The sequence below is a fragment of the Corythoichthys intestinalis genome, chromosome 14 (genome assembly GCF_030265065.1).
Source record: "Corythoichthys intestinalis isolate RoL2023-P3 chromosome 14, ASM3026506v1, whole genome shotgun sequence".
In the NCBI taxonomy this organism is placed as follows: domain Eukaryota; kingdom Metazoa; phylum Chordata; class Actinopteri; order Syngnathiformes; family Syngnathidae; genus Corythoichthys; species Corythoichthys intestinalis.
Window position 1 is genome coordinate 704,105 of NC_080408.1, and position 20,519 is coordinate 724,623.

The following is a 20,519-nucleotide window of genomic DNA, read 5'->3' on the forward strand; positions in this document are numbered from 1 at the left end:
AGAATATGAAATATTAAACATTTATTCAGTACAAGGCAAAATGACTGCATACTGTCACTATATATATGTCATAAATTGACGTTACTTTTGTAATCATGTATCTATACAACATTTCACCATCGATGCTTTTGACCAAATTTTGCTGACATATAATGACATAGGCCATTTTGGATGACATCCGAAGCCACGTGGCAATTTACAAATGACGGACAGAGACTAAAAATGCTGTCTTTGGCAGCGCCGAGGCTTTGCTTTGTGCTTCGTGGCAAGCATTTTCTCTTCATCCGCAGATTTTCACCCCCCGAAAAAGATTTCACTCCAACATGTCAAAGTCGTCTCTCTGCAAGACAAGCGGCGGTCTGTCATTGCTGCTATTTGAAAATACCGTATTGGCCCGAATATATGACTGTGTTTGTTGCATTGAAATAAGACTGAAAAGTGGGGGTCGTCTTATATTTGCCGTCTAGACATTATACCCATTTGAGACACTAGATGGCGTCAGATATCATTGAAGCGATACTCTCATGTTTAACCAGTTTGCATCATTTTATTGCAATGTTTTTCCTTATTCAAATTTGTTTCAAGACTACAGTTACAGTTAAGACTTCACTTTGAGGGTTAATGCAGTTATTGCAATTTTGTTGTTTTAGCACAATAGATTGGCTTCTGGTTTTTGAAATGTAAATAAACCATTCATTTACAAATGTGATAACACTTTATTTAAATGTTCTGATATAAAGATTTGAATGAGGCAAAATAACATGCTTTTTCTCTCAAATGTATTATAATCATTTGTTTCAGATGTACTGTAATTTTTTTCTGTATAAAAATTCATTTGGTGTTCAAAAAGTCTTTTTTTCAAACTTGAGTCTTGAAAAAGAGGGGGTCGTCTTATAATCAGGGCCGTCTTATGTTTGGGCCAATACGGTAAATCCCTTTCCAATTCTGAAACAACGCTCACCTCGTCGTTATAATTCAAGACGTGTCGTTTGATCTTTGAGGAATCCACCCAGGTAACAAAATCTTCCATATTTCTGGCGGGGGGAAAAAAAGCTGATTTTTCTACATTTTAACATCGGCAAAAGCATGTTTGGAAGTATTTTGGCTGACCTTGTGACAAGAAAGGCCGGATCCGTGACCACCTCTGGGCCCACGCGCACATCTGAGAACGAGTCAAGGAACAATTTGACAAACGAGCTTCACAACAGCGGAAGGAAGTCGCCAAGGATACGTCCTTGCTCGATGAAGGTGATGGCCGTTTTCAGATTCTGGGCCATTCGCAGGCTGAGCATGATGTAGGGTAGCCGCCGCCTGCGGTACCAACAACACATGAGTTGTTAGGGAAAATATGGAGTATGACACACTCAGAGGTGGATAGTAACCGGTCGCATTTACTCCGTTACTTGAATCACTTTTTGAGAGATTAGTTTCACCACACCATACTTTTCCCTTTTACTTGGGTACAGTGGTATGAAAAAGCATCCGAACCTTTTGGAATTTCTCACATTTCTGCATAAAATCACACAGATGAAAAAAGTGCCTGCTTTAACTAAAACCACTCAAACATTTTTAGGTTTTCATATTTTAATGAGGTTAGCATGCATGCAAACAATGACAGAAGGGAAGGGGGGAAAAATAAGTCAGTGAACCCTCTGCCCAAGGACACTTAAAGAGAAATTGAAAGCAATTTTTACCAAACACTTTTAGTCAGGCGTGTGCCCAATCACTAATGAGTAGGCCTATCGCGATAACAAATTTTAGTGTGTGATAATTTATCTCATAAATTATTGCGATATGCGATATTATTGCCGCCCCCCAAATTATTTTTAAACCAATTAACAATAACACAGTATATATTAATAGATCAAGTACACCCATTTAAACGTGATGTTTACTCTTAAATTCAAAAATACTTTTTAAGAAATCACCACTAAAAACAATAGACCATGTCTCTTAAGTAAAAGACAACAATATTAATACCGCAAGGAAACACAGAATGAATTAAATGTGCCCCCCCCCCCCCCAAAAAAAAATAAAATTGCACTTAATAACTTACGCATTTAGGCAAATGAAAACGTTTCCCCTCATGATGCAACGATAAGATTTTTGATACGGAGGACACAATTTTCGATTCGATTCAAAACATTTAATGCTCTGAAAAGAAAATAACAATTGTATTTTTTGTTTCGGGGTTTTTTTTTTGCTAACGAGCAAAAATGAAATTGCCATCATATAAACATGCATTTTAGTGCATAATATTTACGTGCTTAATTCTTACTGATCTGAAGAAATTTTGTATAAAAGTGCTGAGAACAATCTTTACTGTTTGTAAAGTGAGACGGGGCACACTGTTGATTGCTATTACTCTCTTAGCAGGTGACTAGAGGTCTTACCACATGTGAAAAACATCCTATTTGTGGTCCGAGTCCATCTGTGTTACGTAGTGAATTAATATTTGAAGCATTATCAATAGTCACTGGTATGGATTGATTTGGCCTTCTTAACTTCCATTTAGTCATGGCGGTTTATAATTCATCAATGTAGTACAGTGGTACCTCTACATACGAAGTTAATCCGTTCCAGGAGCTTGTTTGTAAGTCGAAATGGTCGTATGTCGAGCAGGATTTTCCCATAGGAATACATTATAATTCCATTAATTCGTTCCACAGCCCAAAAACCTGCACTAAATCCTTAAAAAATACTGCTGGTACTATTACAAATGGCAATTACATATAGCAAAACAAATAAATAATAAATAAAAATCGGATTAATAATGTAATAATAATAATAATTCCTGTAATAGTGTAACGAAACGGGTTCTAATAAGGCGGACGTTTTTTTCTGTACCTGAAGGCACCGCGGCGCTGACGTGACAAAGAGGGAGGGGAGCGGGTGAAAGTTTACTTTCGCTTTCAATGCTTTCTTGAGAACATCGTCAATTGCGGCAGACAGCAGGCGTTTTGTGTTGAATAAGTTGTGAAAGAAATGATGAAAACGTGGCGAAGCTGGCGATTTCTCTGGAGATGTTACCACAATAAGAATTGTCAGCTTAACTTATAAAGACTGGCGAACGATGGTCGGAGGAGGACCGTGGAGATGTATTGTTGAGCCATTTCACGGATGCCCACCCTACGCTCATATTTTTCTGTCATTTGCATCTTCATTTAGAAGGTAAGCGTCAACTTTTTCCTTGTTTCACCACCTGTACCAACCTTTTCTGAAACCTGTGTTGATTTGTCACACAAGAAAATCCGCCGTGCATTCGTCTGCGGTGCTGCCATTGTCGTCGTATTTCGAGCATGTCGTCGGATGTAGAAACAAATGGCGAGTCAAATTTTACGTCGGATGTCGAAAAGTTCGTGTGTCGAAGCGATCGTATGCAGAGGTACCACTGTATATGGACTACGTGTCCCATAATCACTCTGGGCTCATGTAGCCAATGGCATGGAACGTAGCACATCTAGTTTGCAATTTGATGATATCTAGTGTGTGCGCGCATTAAAAAAAAGTTAGCAAACGCCACAGAACAGTCACGTCTGCTCAATACTGCACAGCACCTGCGACTTTCATAAACAGAACGGGTTTGAAGCGTGAAATGTCACACCTGACGGGAGCGCCCACACGCCGGAGATGGTCCGCAGGCAATCCGGAGCACTGACGCGGACGGTATACGTTGAACAATAGGATATAATAGGAACGATTGGCTCCGACACTATTTTTTGCCGGACCTGGAACGAAGATGCATGTTGCGTAATTGGTAACAAGGAATCCAAACTTTTAACAGCATGTCTGCCGCACGCGCACCAGGCGAGAAATCGCAGCGGAAAAATTACCACCTTCATTTTTATTTATCGTGCGATAAATGGAATTATTGCATATTGCGACCGGCTTACTAATGAGTGGTTTAAAGCTGCCCCGCCCACTATAAAACACACACCTGGTAAAAAATGTCTTGATAAGATGCATTGTCAGATGTGCATCATGGCTCGGTCAGAAGAGCTATCTGAAGACCTGCGATCGAGGATCATTGATTTGTATAAAGCTGGGAAAGGATACAAAACCATCTCTAAAAGTCTGGATGTACATCAATCGACAGTCAGAGAAGTTGTCTACAAATGGAGAAAGTTTGGCACTGTTGCTTCTCTCCCAAGGAGTGGCCGTCCACCAAAGATGACGCCGAGAGTTCAGCACAGAATACTCAGAGAGGTCAAAAAGAACCCGAGAGTGTCTCCTAAAGACTTACAGAAATCACTGACACAATCCAATATCTCTTTGCACACATCAACTACATGTAAAACTATGGTCAAGAATGGTGTTCATGGGAGGACTTCACCGAGAAAGCCACTGCTGGCTAAAAAAAACATTGTTTCTCGTTTAATGTTAGCAAAAAGGCACTTGGACACTCCACAGAAGTTTTGCAAAAATATTTTATGACCTGATGAAACCAAAGTTGAATTGTTTTGGAGGAACACACAACGTCATGTGTGGGGGAAAAATGGAACAGCTCACCAACATCAACCCCTAATTAACACATCATGAAGCATGGTGAAGGGAGCATCATGATTTGGGGCTGTTTTGCTACCTCGAGGCCTGGACAACTTGCAATCATTAATGGAAGAATGAATTCAAAAGTTTTTCAGGAAAACCTGATGCTGTCTGTCAGACAGATGAAGCTAAAAAGAGGATGGATGCTGCAACAAGACAATGATCCAAAACACAGAAGTAAATCAACTTCAGAATGGTTTCAGAAGAGCAAAATACGCGTTCTGCAGTGGCCAAGTCAAAGTCCAGACTTGAACCGCTATGAGATGGTGTGGCATGACCAAAAGACACTGATTGATGCCAGACATCCCAGGAATCAGACTGAACTACAGCAGTTTTGTAGAGGAAAATGGGCCAATTGATGCGCCAGGCTAATCTGCAGCTACAGGAAGCATCTGGTTGAAGTTATTGCTGCCGAGGGGGGGGTATAAAATATTAAATGTGATAGTTCACTTACTTATTTTTCTCCCTTCTGTCAGTTTGCATACTGTCTAGAGGCGTGCGAAATTTCCGATTCTTAGATTATTCGCGATTCGGCCGTGAAAGATTCGAGAACGATTCACAAACATCCAAATTCCAATTATTGAATTATACCAGGTAAAGCGGAAACACAGTCAGCGCGGTCTTTGGGACGCAATGAGGAACGGACCGAGAGTAAATATCATGTTCAACTCATGCCGCTAGATAAAAAAACAAACAATCATACCTGACTCGGGCCAACAGCGGCTACAAACAATGCCCAGTTGCTAGTTGCTACAAACATACGGCTACTGTAGATATCATATACAGTGGGGAGAACAAGTATTTGATACAGTGCCAATGGGTTTTCCCTTTGACTGTGTATCAAATACTTGTTCTCCCCACTGTATATGTAGAACTACATGCAAAATGACAGACGACAGCGGTGTTAGAACATGTCTCATTGAACAGCGATGCCAAATGACAGACTTGCCGGCGTTAGTAAACAGCCGCCATCTTAAAGCAGTAGACTTTTCGAGAAGGCTCTGTTGTAGCGAACCTAATTAACGTTTTAGCTAAAATACTCTTCATTTGGCAAAATCTTGCCTTGAATCTATCTTTAAATGATGAAACAGTTTTAAAACTTTGACATGTCAAAAGTAGACAGAAGAGAAATTATGGAATAACGGGAGCAATTTTTACAACTGTAACGGTTGATTCACAACATTAAATTAATTGAATGTAGTTTAAAGCTGCTAATACAGAATGGGGACTGGAGTATTTTATTTACTGTTATTTTTGTAGAGTTGTTTACTGTTATATGTTAACTTGATACTAAAATAGTAGTTTGGTTTAGCCTGAGAGGATTTTTGAACAATTTTGGAACTAATGTACAAAACATTAAAAAACAATTTAATTAACATTAAAAAAAAAAAAAAGGAGTGGGGTGCATCAATAATCGTTTTATAATCGAATCGGAGCCTCTGAATCGTAATCGAATCGTTTGGTGTCCAAAGATTCCCAGCTCTAATACTGTCCTCATTAAAATATGAAAACCTATAAATGTTTGGGTGGTTTTAGTGAAAGCAGACAGTTTTTCTTCATCTGTGCGATTCTGACAAAGATCAGATCACATTTGATGGTTATTTTAGGCAGAAATGTGATGAATTCCAAAAGGTTCCGATACTTTTTCATAGCACTGTTGATGTCTCCACTAGAGGGCACTCAATCTTTAGACGGGTGATGGTTCACTTTTCGAGTCGGAATGGAATGATTTTGGTGTATTTTGGGGTGCCTGATGTGGTCATGTGATAGGTCATAGTACAGTATAATAACAGTTAATACAGATGATGTACTCAGAAAACTATCATTATTTAATTTTAAAAAATGACATTGCAAGCAGTTACTCACAATGTTGAGTATTTGTGCTTATACTGAGTCATTTTTTTGGATGACTATTTTGAAATCACGCTACTCGAGTCAAATTTTTGGCAACTCTGGACACAGTAGAACAGGAGATTCCATTTTAGAGTTGAGGTTTTACCTGCAGAATGAGGAGGCTGTGACTTTCTCTGTCAGGGACAAATTCTGTTTGGTGGGGATAAGCCCGCAGCTGTAACTATACAGAGAGAAAAGAATCAACAAATGAACAAATAAACATCAGTCCAATGAATACAGTATGTATTATTAGCAGAGGTGGGTAGTAACCCCGTGAAATTTACTCGAGTAACGTTTTGAGAAAAATGTACTTCTAAGAGTCATGCTTTTCACTTTCACTTGAGATTTGTGAAGAAGAAACGCTACTCTTACTCATTGCATTATTCCTCTTTATTGTACATATTGTTATTTGTATTTATTTTTGGGGCCAGAGACATCAACAGTTGCTCAACCAGTTTCACCAGTAAGTCCTCACAACAGTAATAACATGACTCCATTATCTTCTCATCTGATCATGATCATGCCAGCCTCTTCAATCATGTGGCGTCTTTCAAGCACCGTAAAAAAATAAAGTATTTGATACTGGTGCACGATAATTATTGGTCCGATAATAGGAATTATGACGTCATCCCAATAAATGAAATAACATTATTAATTGGACCGATAATATGTACTGTGCTGGCTTTACAGTTTACAGTACACACTAGTATGGGAAATCAGTTGACCATTTGCGGGGCATTGCTGCCACCTGCTGGTCAGAATAATTCACCACATCTATTTTTTGTTACAGTAGTTTGGTTCATTCACTTACACATTGCGGTGTCTAGCGGTAGCATTGACAATCGTGAGTGCTTTCCGTTACGTTTCCGCCTCGGAAATATATGTCTGTAAGTATTTTATGTTTACTATAACATATGGATGTGCAATATATGTTTACTTCTGTGGTGAAGGGTCATATGTACAGAACTTCATAAGTTGTTGTAGCCAATACTTTAGTAGCTCAAGCTAGTGTGCTATGCTATACATATTAAGAGTGTGACAATATCTCGATACAGCGATATATCGCGATATTTTGCAACCCGATGGGTTTATCGATATGCTCCCGCCAAGTATCGATACTTTTATTTAACATATTGGCCATACAATGGCGTATGGATGCTGTAAACTGCTCAATGATTGTTGAGCAATTCCTTGGCGGTCCACTAGGGGCGCTCGGTAGTGGCGGTGAGGGTAAAGTGCGCACAAGTTGTCTAGAGAAGAAGAGAGGAAGCTCCAAGTGGGTTGAAAAAATAAAAATGCTCCGTGAGAACGGTGGAGGAAAAAATGAGAAAAATATTGCTACAAATCACACATGGGGACACATTTTAGATTTTACACCAACAAGAAAGGAAGTAAGGTGAACAAGGACTTTGCTGTATGCAAGAATTGTCTAAGAAAAATAAGTTTCCCTAGGAGCTGGTGACGTAGTGGACACCGGAGTTTGTGAGCTTCGCTTTCATCACTTGAGGTAAGAAAGTTTTGCAATGTGATTGACTTTTTAATTTACATGTATTATTTTGATGACATTTGATGTTGAATGATATAAAATAAACCAGGACCCTAAACTGGATGAAAATGAATATCGAACAAGCCCACATGAATTTACCGATTTATTTGATATTATTTCAGAACCACTTTCCATCTAGTTTACTACACAAACTGTTATTGCTGTCATTTTGATACAATAAGCTATAAAAATGGTTTGAATAGGTTCCAAGATATATAAAGTAATGTGCATGATAATTAATGTAGCCTACATATTAAAAATAGGTAATTATTGAATTTTTAATTTCTATACATTCAATTCATATTTTTTTTAATTCAATACTTCCAACACAAAAAAAAATCAGGATTTCAACTCAAACGCTAAGAAGTAGCTAATATTTTTTGTTTTATTTTGTTGTTTTTAAGGTGAGGAAGACTGTGACTGAGCAAGTCTGATATCTTAAATGCTGAAGCAGATGGCGGAAGTGCTCAAACCAAGCAACAAAGGTCATATACAAAGAAAAGACCCACCAATTTTATCATTGCCCCACTCCAAGCTCAACTGCTGACACCTACGGCACTTTTTATGTATTAATTTGTTTTTTAAAGATTTAAAACTTTAAAGAAATTAAGGGTGCCATTCATCATGATCTCTCAAAGTGATATCAGTGGTCGTATATGTGCAGGGGCACAATTTGCAGTAGATTTATATTTTACAGCAACGTTGCACAGAAAAGGTGTCACTGTTTAATAAATGACTTCAACAGTATTTTTTTCTATTATTTATTTATTTATTTTTTCCTTTCGTTTCAACAGTTGTATTGTAGAATGTCATGTATTCAATTTCTGACCAATATATCGATAATCGCTGTATCGTGATATAATCGTTATCGTGAGCCTTGTATCGCGAATTGTATCGTATCGTGAGGTCCCCTGAGGTTCCCACTCCTAATACATATAATAGTTGTGTATATAAGTGCATTGTGCAGTTTGTCAATTGAGTATTGAATATGTATTTTTCTGTTTTACTTTCACAATAGTAAGACGAGTCTCTTTCCATAAAAGCAAGAAAAGACAAAGCCTTGTGGTTTATGGAAGTGCATTCATTCTTAGCTGGCTGTCGGGCAGTGCAGAAGAGAAAGGCACCATTTTGTTCATGTCATTATGAAAAATCTATTGAGATCAACAGTTTTCGGACTTGTTCTGGCCATTATCCGCGGTAAACGGGAACTTTTTGAAACCAGAAAAGGCTGACACGCCTCTCCCTGGAGCAGCAACAAAAGCCTGCAGCACATTGGGCTGGCGTGATGCGAATAATAAACAAATTGATCAGCAATATTAGCTCAATCCACAGTCCTTCTGCATGCAATATAGCAATGGCTGTATTGTGGGATGGTGACCCGGCTGACGTCACATTCGCATTCTTAGTCAATCCAGGAAGTCACTCATTTTCATGGCGCGGGATTTAAAAATTGAATAAATTCATCGATCACTCCCACACACATCCAAGCGGTCCACTTCATTCAAAAGCATGAAATACCACGTGAAATATGAATTAAACATGCTTGTTTGTGTCACAGACACTTTAATTTCTGTGGGTTTTCACTTGCCGGAATTCAGTGGGTGGTTTTTTCTGTATGTCTTCAGTTATGTACTATATTATGATACAGTATAATAATAACCGTTCATATAGTGTGCTGTGTGCTGGAAAAAATACCGTTGTTTAAAAAAAAAAAAAAAAAAAATCATCTTAACCAGGTACTCACAATGTTACTCATTAATTGAGTATTCTTTTTCCGCAAATACTTTTTTTGAGTAATATTATATTGAAGTAATGCTTTTTGTAGTGTAAGTTTTTTAGCTACTCTACCCTCCTCTTTGTCGGGACGTGACGTCCCCATGAGTGTCGCACTGACAGTAAAATGACATCATCCCTTCCCAAGACAATGACGTGCAAATGCGTGGCGTCCAATCACTCTTCTACTGTGATTGATTCATGAATTTCATCACTAGCAGACGTCCAAACCATTTGAATCGGGAGGGTGGCAGCGAATCAAGCTTTGTTCATTTACTGCCACCCCTCTCACTTCAAATGGATTGGATATCTAGCGCTGTTTCTCTTTTGGCAATACCCTTGTACATCTGAAATATTTTATTAGCTTTGCAGCCCTTCAAATTTAAAAAGAAAAATGGCATGATTAATCGGGGAAATCCGGAAATTATAACAGCCTTCGTCTTTTTTGGATACATATTCCTTCTCTAATTTAAGAGGGTTGACAACTGTTTCGGTTTCCTGAAACGTTCTTCTCTGTGCATGATGGACTAATTTCAACGTTTATTTTCAATTTCACGTACCGCTTCCACACTGCGTTTGATGGGAAAGCACCACAAGTTGGGAAATCAAAGCTGTCCTAAATTTGACTTGTTAAAAGTACATAAGAAATGTAATTCCCCTTTTACAAGACTGCTTGGAAATAGATCCAATTCGTTTTAACTTGAACTACGTGTAAATGGACGATGGACATCCAAATCATTTTGACTGCACATTAGGACGTCTATGGTTTAATCGTGTATGTGGCCGTAATAATAGTACTAACAGTTTTTCTAGTAGCTGATGTGTACTCTGAGCTCTGAATCCATCCTTTTCGTCCACGTCTCGAATTTTCTGCGCCAAATCCCTGATGTTGCGACTCAGTTTGTTGTACCTAAGATGACAACGGTAATTTAGGCAACATTTCACACGTAATACTCATTTTTCCATCCACGCGGACGCTTACTTTGTGTAGTCCTCCCTCTTCTCGATGCGGTATTTCCTCAGCACTTTAACCTCGTGAACGTTGTTGTCCACTTCCCAGTTAATAAAGTCTACCTTTTTCAGTAACTTTTGCTCGTGGAACTTCAACTTGCGGACCATTTTGACTATTTACAAATACTTGGTATTTACTGCACACGTTGTGTTGTTTTGCTGGAAACAGGAAGCACAAATTCTTCTTTGTTGGTAGAAACGGAAACCTAGGCGATAAACAGTGCCAACTGTCGACACGACAAGGAAATGTTATGAATACAACGCTTGCCATATTACTGTATTTTGATCTATCAACAATCCAATAAATGAACTGCTTACTTAAAAATACTGTAATTGTATATTTTTGACACATTTCAGCCTGAATCACAGCCACTTTTACACCGTTTGGTCCTTATGTTATGTTACTTTTGTATAACTTTTGTTCTTTTTTTCTGTCTGTCCACCTATTTTGTACAGCTTCATTCTTTGAACGAAATTTTTAAAAAGCCAAGATCAGAGCCGCGATGATGGAGGATATTCCTAACGGCTTATTTTTCATTGTGTCTGAGCTGGACAAAAAAAAAAAAAAAAAAATTAATGGAGAGTATTTCAGTGGAACAAATAATTTATCTTTTTCAACCGCCGCAAATTGGCCGCCAATTACTTACACTGCAGATTCCGCCGGTGAGCTCATTGCTTGACACTTCAAGGAAATGTTGCTTCGCGTCCATTCATTCATAAGAGCAGAAACGCGATGTTGTCTTTTTTTGTCGTTAGCAGTGGATAACTTATCATTTTTTGTTCGTCACTTCACAACATTAACCATTTGTCAGCGTATCCAGTGTTTTTGTCCTTACGAGCTTCTTGCAGATGAATAAAAGAGGGAAAGTTTCTTCGGGTATTACCGATTCCGACGCTGAAGGCAACTCTCCACCCAGCCCGGAAGTGCGACGTGAAAACAATAACAAACCACCTGCTGTGTGTGTCTACACTAACTGCGTCGTCATGCTATTTATCGGCCAAAAGACACAAAATGAAACCTCCCGGCCTGTACCGACACAGTATGTGTACTTAATTTCACCCCAACAAGTAGTCCGAAACGTTGCTTCCACCCCACGTTTCTTCCGTTTTTGGTTAGCTTAGCATGCTGAAGTCGACATGATTTTGCGTGTGTGAAGCACGCCGCCCCTTCTGCTTGCCTGTGTGTCTGGCGTTATTTCCGAAAGGCCACTTCTGCTATTTGGTTCAGTGGCGAAAGAAAGAAGAGGCTGACGCGACGCACGGCAATGGAGCCCCGGGCGGCGGCAGCGGCAGCGGCAGCGGCAACGGGCTGCGTGAACGTCGGCAGTCTGACCAGCACGTTGCCGGTGATTCCCTACCAGAAGCTGACCGACTTGTACTACCTGAGCAGAGGGGGCTTCGGTACCGTCTTCAAGGCTCAGCATTCAGATTGGAGGACCACCGTGGCCATCAAGTGCCTCAAGTTGGACTCTCCGTTCGGAGAAAGGTACCGCGTGTCGCATTTTTGCGTTAGGGGTAGCGACCTACTGTTACGATACGACGATAACGGTAATTGTACGATATGGCGATCCAACAATTATCAATACATGGGTCAAGAAAGCGATATTCCATATTTGTTGAGAAAAAAAAAACACTTTCTGAATGGAAAAATAAACCATGTTTTTCTGCAAACAATATTTTGTCTTCCTCACAGACTAGGGTTAGGGTCAGCAACCCGTGGCTCTAGAGCCACATGTGGCTCTTTAGTGGTGCTGTAGTGGTTCTTTGGAGCTTTATCAAAAAATTTTAAAAATGGAAAAAGATGATGGAGGGAAATATATCTTTTGTTTTAATATAGTTTCTGTACACCTGTAAACGTGACCCAAACATTCTTCTATTTCATCAATATTGTAATGAAGTCATGTGGTGCATCATTCTCTAAAGGATGCACTGCATGGAAAATAAACATTTAATCATGAAGGTTCATTTTGTATTTGTAGCCAACAGAGACGTGTGAAATTTCCGACTCTTAGATTATTCGCGATTCGGCCGTGAAAGATTCGAGAAGGATTCACAAACATCCAAATTCCAAACCGCAGTCAGTGCGGTCTTCGGGATGCAAGGAGGATTGGACCGAGAGTAAATATCATGTTCAACTCATGCCACTAAATAAAAAAAAAAGCAATAATACCTGACTGCGGCCGACAGCTGCTACAAACAACGTCCAGTTGCTGGTTTCTACAAACATACGGCCACATAATGCTACGGTGGATATCACATACATATTGAACTAGATGCGAAATGTCAGACGATGGCGGCATTAGAACATGTAGAAAACTAGATGCGAAATTACATATTGCCGGAGTTAGTAAACAGCCGTCATCTTAAAGCAGTAGACTTCTCTAGAAGGCTCTCTTGTTGCGAACCTAATGAACTTTTTATCTGAAATACTCCTAAATGGGCAAAATCTTGACTTGAATCTATCTTAAATGATGAAACGGTTTTAAAACTTTCACCTGTCGAAAATAGACAGAAGGGAAATTATCGGGGGCAATTTGAACAACTTTACCAAATGTAGTTTAAAGCTGCTAATACAGAATTTCGTATTTTATTTACAGTTTTGAACTGTTAACTTGATACTGAAATAGTCGTTTGGTTTAGCCTGAGAGGATTTTTGAACAATTTTGGAACTAATGGATGAAACATTAAAAGCGTGGGGGTGGGGGTTGCACCAATAATTGATTTATGATCGAATCGTAGCATCTGAATCTTAATCATAATGAAATCATTAGGTGGCCCAAGATTCCCACCTCTAGTAGCCAACTCAGTCATTTATTTTGATAGTAGGCTAATATAGCGAATAAATATACTATACAGTATGTGTTGCCTTTATTATGAGGCTTTTAATTTGAACATATTTGTTTTTGGTCCAATGTGGCTCTTTCGACGTTTTGGGTTGCTGACCCCTGGACTAGGAGAATATTTCAGTGCAACATTTATATAAATAAATATAGCAAAACTATATTAGTGCAACATTCTTGTAAGCAAATGAGTGTCTTTCTGAACTCCTTGCCTGTCAATCACAACGATAGACATTCGATTCATTTAAACTGATAGGACGGGCTTCCAATCAGGGTTGCCAGATGGGAAAGACTGTTTAGATGTTTTTTTTAAATACAATTCAACCTATATTTTGTTGTTATAACCTGAAATAAAGCAACAGTGGGAGACGCATTGTCGAGAAGAATCCTGCTATTTTGCCAATAAGCATTGTGGGAGATGTAGTTCTTCTTCTTCATTTCAACAAAGATGGTAATGAATAATTAATTATCATTATTACACATTAAAATACATGTTTGTCAATAGAAATAAATGATGATATTTAATCTATAGGGATGGAGGGATTGGACGTTTACTCTTGGTAAACTCATTGGTGTTAGGGAGGGTGCATCTTGGCCAGAGATAGAACAAATTTGACGTCCAATCAACTTGAAGCGAGAGGGTTACGACTCACCGGCATCTTTCTCTCCGTGTTCCAGAGAGAGAAAGTGTTTGCTGAAGGAAGCCGAGGTCCTCCACAAAGCTCGCTTTAATTACATCCTCCAGATCTTGGGCATCTGCAACGAGCCAGAGTTCTTCTGCATCGTGACCGAGTTCATGAGCAACGGCTCGCTGGACCAACTGCTTCACGAGGTAGCCTTTCCGCCCTTTTACTACAAGTCCAAATGAAGCGCTGCTATGCAAACATTGACCTGACCTGCATGTCAAAAGATGAAAATGACTGCACTGGTGTCATAGAAAATGAATTTGCAACTCCAATCGGACTGTATTTTGACCATTCCAATACATGGCCCACTTTTTTTTTTTCAGCAATTCTGGCTGTGGCATCACAACCAGAATGGATGATCCCGTCTAGCACTGCGCTGATACTTTTGCTCACCAAAAGTACCATTGCCGTCATTCAAGCATGATCATGAGTAAAACGCGATTGGCAAATGGGTTGATCTACTAACTAGATCATCTGATGATGAATCACTAAGTAGTATGTTGCACAAAAATAAAAACAGGCTTATCTTTCCTTGAGATAATAGAGCGGGGAAACCAAAGGGAAAAATGGACATTTTCATGGAAAAATGAAGAAAAACCAAATATTTTCATACCACTACTACTACTACTTCTTCAACTTAAGATTTGAAGTAGACATACAGTGTCCTCCATAATTATTGGCACCCCTGGTTAAGATGTGTTTTTTAGCTTCTAATCTTTTTTTTATTATTCAAATAATATGGGACCGTAATGGAAAAAAAGAGAAAAATCCAACCTTCAATACAAGTGCATTTATTCAGTGGGGAAAAAATCCCACATAAAGAAATAATTATTTGACAATTATTAGCACCCCTGGTGTTAATACTTTGTACAACCCCCTTTTGCCAACAAAACAGCACCTAATCTTCTCATATAATGTTTCACAAGCTTGATTTTGTGTCTGGTGAACCATTTCTGTGTAGATTTGGCCATATGTTTAGGGTCATTGTCTTGCTGAAAGACCCAGTGACGACCCATCTTCAGCTTTCGGGCAGAGGGCAACAGATTTTGATGTAAAATGTCCCGGTATTTCAAAGCATTCATGATGCCATGCACCCTAACAAGGTTCCCAGGGCCTTTGGAAGCGAAACAGCCCCACAGCATCACTGACCCACCCCCATACTTCACAGTGGGTATGAGGTGCTTATCAGCATGCACATCTTTCGTGGCACGCTAGACCCACTTAGAGTGTTTGTTGCCAAAAAGCTCCATCTTGGTCTCATCTGACCAAAGCACACAGTCCCAGTTGAAGCCCTAATACCGCTTGGCGAACTCCAGACGTTTGCCTTTATGATTGTGAGTGAGGAAAAGCTTTCTCCGTGCATGCCTCCCAAACAGCTTGTTGGCGTGTAGCGTGCAATATGAAACAAAAATAAAACTAAATTTTTAAAATAAAATGAATTTATTGGTAATATTGTAACATTTAACCCGGTGCAATCAAAGAACAATCAATATCTTCAGCTACATCATGATTACTATTTTTTTTTTTTTTTTTTTTTTTTAAACCCCCAAAAAATAGTAACCTTTGCTATGTTTGGAAATCGTTTAATGTTGTGAATCAACTGTTAAAGTTGTTAAAATTGCTACCGTTTTTACATTAGTTCCCTTCTGTCTACTTTCGACAAGTTAAAGTTTTAAAACGGTTTCATCGTTTAAAGATAGATTCAAGTCAAGATTTTGCTGATTTAGGAGTATTTTAGATTTTTTTTTAAAAAAAAGCCTTTTTTTAATATATATATATTTTAATTAAATCGTTTTCTAATTGTATTTAACGTTACAGACAAAATGTCTTACACTCATCCAGAGTCTTTAGTTTTGGCTTAAAGTAGGGCTATCAAATTTATCGCGTTAACGGCGGTAATTAATTTTTAAAAAATTAATCACGTTAAAATATTTAACGCAATTAACGCATGCGCTGCACGACCCACTCACGCATTGTCGCGTTCAATCTATAATGGCGCCGTTTTACCTATATTTAGAGCTAAAAGGCAGCGTAAAACGAGTAGAGTGGATTTTGGCAGTCTTTGGAGCCTTTTTTTAATGGGTTAAAGCCTTACAATCCCTCTCTAAACAATTAGAACTATCGTGAGAAGCAACGTGGGGAAGAAAGGTAGTAGTTGATCTTTTTCTTAACACCCTATGTTATTTCCCAACGCAGAGAAGATATATTAATTGGTGCCACTACGCACAGTCATGGTTGCACTTACCATCATGCATTTGGGCAGAACAGTTAAATGGCTACAGTATCATTTACTGAAAGCTCAACAAATACACTAGATGGCAATATTTAGTCACAATATACAAAGTCATATTTATCCTTTAAGAATTACAAATCTTTCTATCGGTGGATCCCTCTCACAGAAAGAATGTTAATAATGTAAATGCCATCTTGAGGATTTATTGTCATCATAATAAACAAATACAGTACTTATGTACTGTATGTTGAATGTATATATTCGTCCGAGTTTTATTAATTTTTTCTTAATACATTGCCAAAATGTATATAATCGGGAAAAATTATCGGGAATGATTGGAATTGAATCGGGAGCAAAAAGAAAGCAATCGGATCGGGAAATATCGGGATCGGCAGATACTCAAACTAAAACGATCGATTTGGATCGGGAGCAAAAAAAAAACATGATCGGAACAACCCTAGTAAGCGCTTCTTGTACTGTGTGTGTGTGTGTGTGCAGAAGGACATGTACCCTGTGCTGGCCTGGCCTTTGAGACTGAGGGTCCTGTATGAGATCGCCTTGGGGGTCAACTTCCTTCACAACATGACGCCACCCCTTTTACACCATGACCTAAAGACACAGAACATTTTGCTGGACAGCGAATTTCACGTTAAGGTGTGTGCCGGCTACAGATACAGTATGTTGTGTCCATAGAGAATATTGGGATTGCAAAAGGAGGGGAGGGACTAAACAGTGGACTTCTAGATTACACTTTGCAGTCACCAAAGTTGCTCTAACCTATCCCTCCCGCGCCCTTTCTTTTTATTTGAGGGTTGGCCCTAGCAACAGATGGCTGTCTTGCCCTAAAAGGGAAAGCAAGCTGGCGTCACCCCTTGAATTTGTTTGGCTATGTGTGTGCATGTAGGTGGACTTATATTCATGTGTGCTAATACATTTCATCAAGCAATAGCATTTACCAAGTAATAAAATGCAACAGTATGATTTCTTAAATGTACAGGACAGTTTAGTTTCTTAATGTCATTGGTTTGTCCTTAAAGTTGACCTGTAGAACCTAGGCCGGTTTAAACCAGTCGGAATGACAAGGCAATTTTATCAAGGGCTAAACATGTCTAAAGTAATCAAACACAAAAATATCTCTTTATTGCAGTCAATCATGAAGCAACCTATTCTAGCAATCAATCATCAACAACTTTAACTTGATTGTAAGCATTCATTGGTAAAAGCAAATATTTAATAAACTTTTAATGATTATCTTAACACCATTGACATAGGATGTTTTTCATTTTGTTGAATTTACGCTCGCAGATTGCAGATTTCGGTCTTTCAAAATGGCGCCAACTCTCCGTCAGTAAAGGCTCAGGCTCCAAACCGTCGGAAATGGGCGGAACCGTCATCTACATGCCCCCGGAGGAGTACGAACCCACCAAGAGTCGCCGCGCCGACGTCAAACACGACATGTACAGGTGACGCCAAGGACGCGCTCCCTTCAAAATTGTGGCTTGGCAAAGCAAACATTCAATATCACAAATTCGCAAAATCAATAGGCCCCTTTTGAGACAAAAACGTACGATTCTGCCAAAATTGGACAAAAACATAATGGCACATTAAACAACGCCCCCACAACAAGCATATCCATTCAAGCAGACCTGCAAAAACTTTCTTTTTTTACCCATATTTTGCTCAAATTACCCCTCAAATCAACATGAAGTTACCCAGAATTGCCCTAAAATCAATAGAATTTTTTCTAAATTTGACAGGCAGTCTCGAAAATGCCCCCCATATCAACATGAAGTGACCAGGAAATTGGACAAAATGAATAGGAAGTGACCCAAATTGAACTAGGCCTGCAAGCAGGACTGAACGGGCCCTCACACTTTGGCGCAACTTGGATGCACGCAGGTCAGGGTGGTGGCAGATCGTCTCCCTCTCATCATCTCCTGAGAACCTAACTTGCTCAGAACGCGCCTCTTTTTTGGGGGGATTAGAAATACATTCACACACCTCAGTGAAAAAGCCCCTATTGACGAGAGTCCTACAAAAAAGGAGGTGCCACTGAGCTGTGCAACCACGCCCTTATTCAAAAACAAAATCAATTGTCTAATTGGGCCAATTTGACAAAGTGTGCCAAATTATGTGGGTCTATAAGCTGCCCAAGGCCCTGAAAAAATCTACTTCCTTTTAATGGCAGGCAAAGGGTCGTCATGGCAACAGATAGAGACGTGTGGACATGGGCCTTAAATTGTAGTCTTACAAAAGGTCTTGAAACTACAATGACCCACCTGAAAAGAACTGAACATGTATAAGTAAAATAAGTGACTTTCTGTTGCGATTAGTTGGCGGTAGGTTGATGCAAATGATCCCCTACAGCACCCTTAAGGGTACGACTCTCTCCAAGCACAGGACGTTTGGCACAGATATGTTGTACGTCTGCCAAGTTATGACTGTTCAGAATTTGTGACGAGACGAAATTGCGATGGTCATTTTCACTTTCCTGTTGGACCCATCTGCTTCAACAAAACCTCAACATTTTTCATCAGGCTCCAGAACACATGTTTTAAGGCTCCCCTGATTAATGTTTGAGGTCATTTGTTTTTTTCCCTTGGAGGAGGAGACTCTCTAGTAAAAAAGGGCATTTCCGTTCCCGGCAGGGGGTGCCAGGGCTAATTGGTAATATTTCAATGCAGTCGTGTTCAGGCTGAGATACCTCACATATGTGCCAGATAGGAAAAAGATTGAACCTTGTGTCAGGGAGTTATTAGTCATTTTCTGAATTTGGTGTTTTGCCAAAAAATGGCCGACTTTGGCACCCCGCCCAGGTCAGGCCCATGAATGAAAACTCCCCATTTTGAGAACTTAAAATCTCATATGTCTCATGAACATTCTCACCAATTTTGAGAAGGATCCATCTAACTCCCTAGGCACCAAGCTCTCAAATGTGCACCCTTTTGATCGATAAAAATTTCACATTCAATCCAAAATACCCGATTTCCTTTTGGGTTTGGAATTTAAGTGCAAAAGACTTTTTGGAGCAATTTTGCACGACGTATCAACTACTCCAAATTTCATCACTCTACGCTGAAAAAAAATAAATGGGGAGACCTTTTTTAAAATTCAAGGGCACGCCACTGAGCCATTTTGTTACATTTTTTCGCAATGTTGCAAAATTATCCAAATTTACGTGAAGCCGCACGTATGTGCAAATTTTGGTGAGTTTTCGAGCATGTTCAGGCCTCCAAATTGGCCATTTTCATTTGCCAAGGAGAAGAAATAATAATAATCCTTTGCATTACAAAATCAACAGAACTTACCTGGGTAATTCCACAAAACCAACAGGAAGTGAAACAAAATGTACAGAGAGTGACCCTAGAATGCGCCAAAATCAAAAGGAAGTGACCCGGGAATGCCCCAAAATGTATAGGAAGTGACCCAGGGGAGACCTGCAGACCAAGGAAAAGCACATTTCCTCCAGAGATGGCATTTTCTAGTTTTCGACATGAATATTTTTGTTAACGAATCTCTTTTTTTCACTTCTCTCTTTCTTGTCAAGCTATGCGATCATCATGTGGGAGGTGCTTTCCCGGCAAATTCCGTACGATGGTAACTTTAGCTTATTCGCCCTCTCTCCAGCGGAGGTGACTTGCTGTAAAGTTTTGTTTTCCCCCCATCAGAAGTGAGCAACCCCATGAAAATCATGTTCAACGTGCTTCGCGGGATGCGACCCGACACCAGCCCGGCCAGTCTTTCTGACGAGATTCCCGGCAGAGATACCCTGGTTTGCTTAATGACGTGCGGCTGGACCGCAAATCCTGACGAGAGGCCTTCCTTCCTCAGTGAGCGCACGCATTTTTCATTTCGGTGACGCGGAAGGAACCGTGTTAAACTCTCGTCGGCAGCCGTTGACCGGCCGCTCCCAGTCCAAATGTATTGGATATCTGGCGCCGTCAACGGCGGCCGACGAGTGTTCTGTTGCTGTGTTGCTGATGTGATGCTTT

At 39.6% G+C, this 20,519-nt stretch overlaps 2 protein-coding genes across 5 annotated transcripts in view; one reads left to right on the forward strand and one right to left on the reverse strand.

The window, feature by feature from the left end:
- imp3 (IMP U3 small nucleolar ribonucleoprotein 3) lies at positions 1–12,276 on the reverse strand. 4 transcript variants are annotated; one of them, XM_057856895.1, is made up of 8 exons: positions 12,151–12,276; positions 10,740–10,995; positions 10,560–10,667; positions 6,545–6,619; positions 1,232–1,311; positions 1,111–1,162; positions 962–1,034; positions 1–340 (listed from the first exon to the last, which is right to left on the reverse strand). In XM_057856895.1, exons 2-8 carry the CDS (start codon positions 10,874–10,876, stop codon positions 314–316), a joined length of 552 nt encoding a protein of 183 aa, XP_057712878.1. In that variant the 5' UTR covers positions 10,877–10,995; positions 12,151–12,276; the 3' UTR covers positions 1–313. The 4 variants fall into 4 exon arrangements, with proteins under 4 accessions (XP_057712878.1, XP_057712880.1, XP_057712877.1 ...); XM_057856897.1 differs by lacking the exon at positions 12,151–12,276 and adding an exon at positions 11,947–12,029; XM_057856894.1 differs by lacking the exon at positions 12,151–12,276 and adding an exon at positions 11,416–11,886.
- ripk2 (receptor-interacting serine-threonine kinase 2) overlaps positions 11,402–20,519 on the forward strand; it is a 20,654-nt gene continuing 11,536 nt past the window's right edge. Inside the window, exons 1-6 of the mRNA XM_057856886.1 lie at positions 11,402–12,254; positions 14,287–14,440; positions 17,026–17,181; positions 17,833–17,990; positions 20,075–20,124; positions 20,196–20,357. Coding sequence (XP_057712869.1) covers positions 12,034–12,254; positions 14,287–14,440; positions 17,026–17,181; positions 17,833–17,990; positions 20,075–20,124; positions 20,196–20,357 — 901 coding nt within the window. The 5' untranslated portion in view covers positions 11,402–12,033. The remainder of the gene's footprint in view (positions 12,255–14,286; positions 14,441–17,025; positions 17,182–17,832; positions 17,991–20,074; positions 20,125–20,195; positions 20,358–20,519) is intronic.

Bases quoted from the DNA above. Each gene is read 5' to 3' on its own strand.
- imp3 (XM_057856895.1), bottom strand. From the start codon at position 10,876: ATGGTCCGCAAGTTGAAGTTCCACGAGCAAAAGTTACTGAAAAAGGTA. The intron at 1,163-1,231 runs GTATCCTTGGCG...ACTCGTTCTCAG, and splicing joins CACCTTCATCGAGCAAGGAC to ATGTGCGCGTGGGCCCAGAG. The intron at 341-961 runs GTGAGCGTTGTT...CTTGTCTTGCAG, and splicing joins TCTTGAATTATAACGACGAG to AGAGACGACTTTGACATGTT.